The sequence below is a fragment of the Arachis ipaensis genome, chromosome B2 (genome assembly GCF_059453495.1).
Source record: "Arachis ipaensis isolate K30076 ecotype BB chromosome B2, ASM5945349v1, whole genome shotgun sequence".
Lineage (NCBI taxonomy): Eukaryota > Viridiplantae > Streptophyta > Magnoliopsida > Fabales > Fabaceae > Arachis > Arachis ipaensis.
The window spans coordinates 13,761,292-13,768,786 of NC_142437.1; the positions used below are offsets into that span (position 1 = coordinate 13,761,292).

The 7,495-nt window shown below is 35.2% G+C and overlaps 1 protein-coding gene across 1 annotated transcript; it reads left to right on the forward strand.

The window, feature by feature from the left end:
* The first annotated feature begins 857 nt into the window (after nucleotides 1–857).
* LOC107626830 (inorganic phosphate transporter 1-4-like) lies at nucleotides 858–2,408 on the forward strand. Its single transcript, XM_021116850.2, has one exon. The coding sequence runs from the start codon at nucleotides 858–860 to the stop codon at nucleotides 2,406–2,408; it is 1,551 nt and encodes a 516-aa protein (XP_020972509.2).
* Nucleotides 2,409–7,495: the final 5,087 nt, after the last annotated feature.

The window sequence follows — 7,495 nt, forward strand, 5'->3', positions numbered from 1 at the left end:
AATAAAATAATAAAACATATATAAATTATAATTATTAACAACATATATATTATTTATTTATTTATTATTTGGTGCGGATATAGATATGATATTGTGATCCGATTCGATTAGAATGCGGATCAAATCTGATCATCTTACAAATTAAATCGTATTTACAAATTGTGGATTAAATACAAAAAATATTGCAAAATTGTTTCTAATTACAAGTTAGTTTTATTCTTCTCTAGTTTGGTCAATTTTAATACTTTATTATTTTTTTTAATAAAAGAACCGTTTTTATTCTATATGTTGATCTAAAAACTGAAAAGTGGCATAATATTTAATTACAACAAATTTTAATGAATAGAAATATAGATTAAGTTAAATCTCTTCCATTTCTAAATCTACTAGAAAACTTTTATCGAAAATCCAAAACTTTAACTTTTAATGCTTTTTGTAGTAATTTTTTTTAAGTCTAAAAATTATATTATATATGATCCCTTGTTAAGAGCTCTGGTTAGGAAGATCCAATTCGATAAAATATTTTGTGCACATTTTGTATATATTAATAAAATTATAAAAGAATAAAGAATAAAAAATTATTATTGTTGTACTATCTATTTATATTAATTATTAAATTAATTTTAAATTTTAAAATAAAATAAAATAATTAAAATTTTTAAATGATTCTTTTTTTTAAAAAAAAATAAGTATAACTATCTTTAAAGAAAGATAAACATAATAAAAATTATTCTAAATAAAAAGATAAGATAATAAATAAAAATAAAATAAGAAAACACACACCACTGACCACTATATATGATCTTTCTTCATCACTTGTTTTTGTTTCCTCTCATTCACTCCTTACTGATCAGAAGATGGCGAAGGAACAATTGCAGGTGCTGAATGCACTGGATGCTGCAAAGACACAATGGTACCACTTCACGGCCATTGTGATTGCTGGGATGGGTTTCTTTACCGATGCCTATGACCTCTTCTGCATCTCCCTGGTCACCAAGCTCCTTGGCCGCTTGTACTACTACGATGGTTCTGACAACCCCGGTTCTCTTCCGTCCAACGTCTCCTCTGCCATCAATGGCGTTGCATTCTGCGGCACCCTCGTCGGCCAACTATTCTTCGGTTGGCTGGGCGACAAGATGGGAAGGAAGCGTGTCTACGGAATGACACTGATGCTCATGGTTATTTGTTCCCTTGCCTCCGGACTCTCCTTTGGAAAAGAGCCTAAATCTGTTATGGTCACTCTTTGCTTCTTTAGGTTCTGGCTTGGGTTTGGGATCGGCGGCGACTATCCTCTCTCCGCAACCATTATGTCTGAGTATGCCAACAAGAAGACACGTGGAGCATTCATCGCGGCGGTCTTTGCCATGCAGGGATTTGGAATCCTTGCAGGTGGCATGGTTGCGATCATAGTTTCGTCCATTTTCAAGGGACTGCACCCTGCTCCGGCGTTTCAGTTCGACCACGTGGGGTCCACCGTGCCAGAAGCCGATTACGTTTGGAGGATAATCTTGATGTTTGGCGCGCTTCCCGCTCTTGCGACGTACTATTGGAGGATGAAGATGCCGGAGACAGCAAGGTACACGGCCTTGGTGGCGAAGAACGCAAAGCAAGCAGCTTCGGACATGTCCAAGGTTCTTGAGGTTGTGATTGAAGCAGAGGAAGAGAAGATTGAGCAGCAAGAAACAGGAGGAGGCAACGATTTTGGATTGTTCTCGAGAGAGTTTGTTAAGCGGCATGGGCTTCACCTTGTTGGAACCGCCACAACTTGGTTCCTTTTGGATATTGCTTACTACAGCCAGAATCTGTTCCAGAAAGATATCTTCAGTGCCATCGGTTGGATCCCAGCCGCGAAGACAATGAACGCAATTGAAGAGGTTTACAAGATTGCGAGAGCACAGACTTTGATTGCACTGTGCAGCACTGTTCCCGGTTACTGGTTCACGGTGGCACTCATTGATAGGGTGGGGAGGTTTTCCATTCAGTTGATGGGGTTCTTCTTCATGACAGTTTTCATGTTTGCATTGGCAATACCTTATCATCATTGGACTTTGGAGGGAAACCAGATTGGCTTTGTTGTCATGTATTCATTGACGTTCTTCTTCGCCAACTTTGGACCCAATGCCACCAGTTTTGTGGTCCCTGCCGAGATCTTCCCTGCTAGGCTCCGATCAACATGTCATGGCATCTCAGCTGCTGCAGGCAAAGCTGGAGCTATGGTTGGTGCTTTTGGATTTGTTTACGCTGAGAACGGAATTGGCATCAGGAACACCCTTATCATCATGGCTGTCGTTAACGTCTGTGGCTTCTTCTTCACATTCTTGGTTCCTGAATCCAAAGGAAAATCACTTGAAGAAATGTCTGGTGAGCTTCAGGACCAACAAGCTGTGGATAATAATAACGTTGTTTAAGCTTTAATTAATAATTATCAATCTTGTACATTCATGGTTCATTAGCTTTTACTATGTGATTTTATGAGTCTCGCTAGGGAGTGAAGGGGGGTATTTGTGCGATGTACACAATAAACAGTTATTTAGGCCAATATGAGTTAAAAATAAAAATTATCCATGAAATAATAAATTTAAAAACTCTTATTTAATTATTTCATATCAAATTTTAAATTTTAAATTTTTTAATTTCAAATTTTAAATTTTTAAAAAATCCAAATAATTATTTAAAAAAAAACATTTGAAATCCTTCAATAGTCTCTTTTTTTTCAACCAACTGCCACTCCATCTTCATTAATAATCATCCCATTTTACTGTTGCTACTTGGCTCGCCACACGCCACTCACCCTTAATAAAAATAATCATCCACTTAAGGATAAAATAATCATCCGCATACTTAATGAATTGAACATTTAACATATTTTAATTATATATAACTAAACTCAATCCGATCAAAATAATCATCTACATAAAAATAAAATAACCATCCGTATACCTACTAAAATGATCATCATAAATTAACCATTAAAATAGAAGAAGACGATGAATAAACAAAAGAAACCATTATTGTGGTGAAACATAATTTTGAAGGACTAGTTATGACAAAAGCGGCACTGATGTGAAGCATAAGGCTCAAATCATGAAAGAAGCCAACCATGCTTAGATCCGAAGAAGAAGAGTATGGTGGTATCATCGGTGATGATGGTAATCAGTGGCTAAGAGAAGGGGGTTGAATGTTAGCCCCTTTTTTGCTGAGAAATACTTGCTGCCTTTCAAATTAGCTTCAGGAGATTTTTCTGCATTTTGTCTCATAACCAGACACGAGCCATTTTCTTTTTGTCTCGTACTCAGTCAGGAGATATTTTTCAATTTTGTCTCCTTAGCAACAGAAACTGAAATGGAGTAGAAGAGAAAGAAAGAATCACACCAAGAAGTATCCTGGTTCAGCTGCTAAGTGTAATGCAGCCTACGTCCAATCTCCATTACAACAATGATGGAATTTCACTATAATCAAACAGATTACAAATACCAATTCTCCCTAGAAACTACCGTTCCTATCTGGGACAAGTCTAGAATCTATCCTCAATCCTAAACTTGACTTGGTCACCTACCAAACTTTCAACTGCTAAGTGCTAACCCAACTTGCAAGAGAATTCCCATAGAACTACCGTTCCTATCTGGGACAAGTCTAGAATCTATCCTCAATCCTAAACTTGACTTGGTCACCTACCAAGCTTTCAACTGCTAAGTGCTAACCCAACTTGCAAGAGAATTCCCATAGAATCATGATACACAACTCATAGATGTACAAAGGACCTCTAAGACACCTATGGCTTTTTCTTTAATTTTGTACACTCTGTCTTTTTTCACTCACTGGCTTTTTCTTACAAACCTCACATTGTTTGCCTTTTTCACCATGAGACTCAGATAGACAAAACTAAAGAAAATACAAAATGAAACACATTGAAGGAGAAGAACTTCTGTTAGTTTGGGTAGTTATGAGAACTCTGTGCTTACTCTCCGTGTCTCAAGCATTGACCGTTCACCCTTATTATAGAAGGGGAAGCTTCCAAGGTTGAAACGGTTCAATCGAGCCAACTTCTTCTTCTTCAACACCAAAATCGGTTCGGACAGAGAGAAGAGAGAGGAAACCGAAAGCAAAAATCAACATACAATTACCTATCTCTCATCCCTTCTCATCAAGCTTCATCAATCTGAGCCTTCCATCTTGACTTGGTTCCCAAGAAGAATTTCTGACCCTTGATGAACACTTGATCCTTGACAGCTCCATCTGCTCCACTTCTGCTTCCTCTTCTATGTAGCTACAGTAGCTACCTTTTGTGATGGATGAACAAAAGTAGAAACGAAATGGATTACTACCATTTTAGGTATGGAGATCTTGAGACTTCTTCACCATATCTTGCCATTAGTGGTAAAGATCTCAGCCACGCCATACTGCTGATCTTCTTTTTGCAAGGGCCATCATCACCTTGGCCACTTGCTTCTTCATAGCTTCTGTTCTTCTTCTTCTGATAGCTTGCATCTTCTTCCTTTCTTGTCAGTGAAGTGACCGAAACAAAAGAAAGAGAGGAGAGAGAAGATAGAAAAGCTTTCAATGGAAGTAAAGGAAGAAATTAAAATGAGTTAAAATTTTCACTTTCCAAAAACCCCATGCTTAGTAACGTGTGAGAGTAATAAAAGCCATCAAATCAATTTTGAATTTTCTCTCTCCTATTACCAATGCAATTAAACCAAGTTAATTGAATTTAAATTTCATTCCTTAGTGGGAGTAGGTAATCGAACTCAATTATGCTCCATTTCATTCTTTCTTCTTTCAATTCGGACCCACCAAAAGTTGGGGCAATTGAAAATTATTTTTTGGGCTTCTCAAATATTTCTCTGGCCCAAATAGCATATTGTAAACTATTCAGTCATAAAGCTTAAAGCTTCTTTTGTACCAAAAACTGAATGTTTCCTCAACCCATTGGATCATGATATTTTTAATCTAAAACCCAAATCTGCACATTAGCAAAATTATTAATCAATCAAATGAAATTAACAACTTAATAATTTTACAATTAATTATTTTTAACCTAGGCTCTTTCTCTTTTCCAACCTTTTTACGAGAAGAGGTTCTCTGATCAATTACTTTCCTCCTCATAGCTTCGGTTGATTGTGAAGAAGGGGAAGAAGATGAAGTAGAATGTATATAGATATGGGTGTAGGTTTGATGAGCAGATGAAAAATTTTTAGAAGATGGAGTTCGGTTGCTTCTTTTAGGTGCCAACTTCTTTTTCATGATAGAAAATGAAGAAGAGAGTGAGAAGATGAAGGGATGGCCGAATGAATTGGAGAATGGAGAGAGGTTACAACTGCATTTAATGCTGAGTGGAGAGAGGATTAATAGAATGATTGGCATTTAATGGAGCAGTTTTCATCAAGGCTAACACAATTTAAAAGGCCAAACTAGGCTATGCCTTTTTTTTTTCATAACTAAAAAAATTTTGATTGGCCTAACTTTGTCCTATTATTTGTTAGAGGCTCTATTTTGTAAATTTTTTTTAACTCAATTATGTAAATTATACTTAATTACATTACTTTCATTCTAAATAAATTTATTTTTTTATAATTTTATACTTAAAGATTTTAGAATAATTCATTCTAAATAATTTTTTATTTTCTTTAAGTATACAATTATAAAAAAATTAATTTATTTAGAATGAAAGTAATGTGATTAAGTGTAATTTATTTAGATGTGATTAAAAAATAATTGAGTACTATGTACAGTAAAAAATTGATATTACTAAAGGATAAAATTAAAATTTATTTCTATGTATCATTTTTATCCTCAAAGTTTTCGTCCTATTTAAGTTCTTAACGTTTTAAAATCGTCTCAATCTAGTCCCGCCGTCAATTCTGTTAACGGATCCTAACGACAGAACAACATTGAGTCAATTTTAAAATGTTAAGGACTTAAATAGGACGATTGAAACGTTAGAGACAACTTTAAAACTTACCCTAAACGTTAGAGAGAAAAATGATACTCTATTCTATATATATATGTTCATTTGATTCCCTAGATATTGAGACCCTATTTTCACTTTTTTCTTTTCAATTATAAGCCAAGATCACCCTAGCAGCACTATTAACAATGAATCCTAGTTCATTCCATTTTCTTAATGATTAAGTCAATCACATTTTGTAAGGATCATTCAAATTCACTCAACTTTAGCTAACATCAATAACTTATACATAAAGGTTTGTTTGTTTTGTGAAAATATTTTCTATTTTTATTTTTAATTTAGTATTTTATAAAAAAAAAATAAAAAATAATAGAAAAGAAGTTTCTAAAATTCTACCTGTGGCAGCCGCAGCTGTAAGAGTATTGATATCATCATCAGATTTGACATTAACATTAGAACCAATCACTGAAGCAAGATGTTCCTTTTCAACCCCCATTGATTCTGCGAAAAAGTTTAAGGGGCCAGTAACTTTTGTATTTTGTGGCCAACACTTAATTATAAAAAAAAGTAAGTGATCTTCTACCATTGAATATAATCTCACATCATTAAAAATATTATTGATGGTCAATTAATAATTACAAAATACAAAAGTTACTAACCCTTTAGCACTCCTCTTAATTATGCAGCCTCAACACACTGAGCAGCAACCAATGTTGCTGCTGAGGCCACAGCCATGTCTATCTTTCCCATCTTCTCATCCTCCCTGTTGCTCGCAGACAAGGTCGCAATTGCAGCCGTAACAGCTGCAACTGTAGCCGCTACTGCGGCAACAGAGATGGATGCATGGAGTTGAGCATTGTGAATTCTGTTCTCTTCTTTCTTTTTCTCTCTTCTTTCCTTTAACCATTTTCCAACTGTTTTAGGCCCTGATGATGATGATGAGCATGGTGGAGTTGTATTGCCATTAATGCAGGTAGAAGAAGAATTCATGATGCCTCTTCCACCGTTGAATAGAGGGTGAATTGAATTGTTGGCTCTAAAGAACTGCAATGATATAAATTAGGGGTGTGCATGGTCCGGCCCGGCCCGAAGATCCGGTCCGGTCCCGAACACTTTTGGGGCTAATTTAGTGTGATTTCATCAGGTCTAGGGCCGGGTATGGGTCTCAAAAATAGACCCGGTCATTATTTCGGGTCGGGTTCGGGCCATAGTTCGGGTCACCCGAAATCGGCCCGGTGGTCCGGTCATCATACACAATTAATATTTTGTGTTATTAGTGATGGATGATGGCTATTATTATGTGAAATTTAAGTATTGTAAACCTTAATATTTTGTGTTATTAGTCATTATATATAAGACTATAAGTTAATATTTTATGTTTAAAATGCATAAGATTTTAGACTAATGCATAATCTTGTATTATTTGTATTGATTTAAATATTTGGTGTTATTAGGTAATATTAGTATTGATTATGGTTATGTTTTAATTTTAGAGAAGAGTTGGTTCTTATTATATTTTTCTAAGTGAATTTTACCATGTCAAATAATGGTTGGAGTCTTGGAAATTTGGATATTTTTACATGCTAA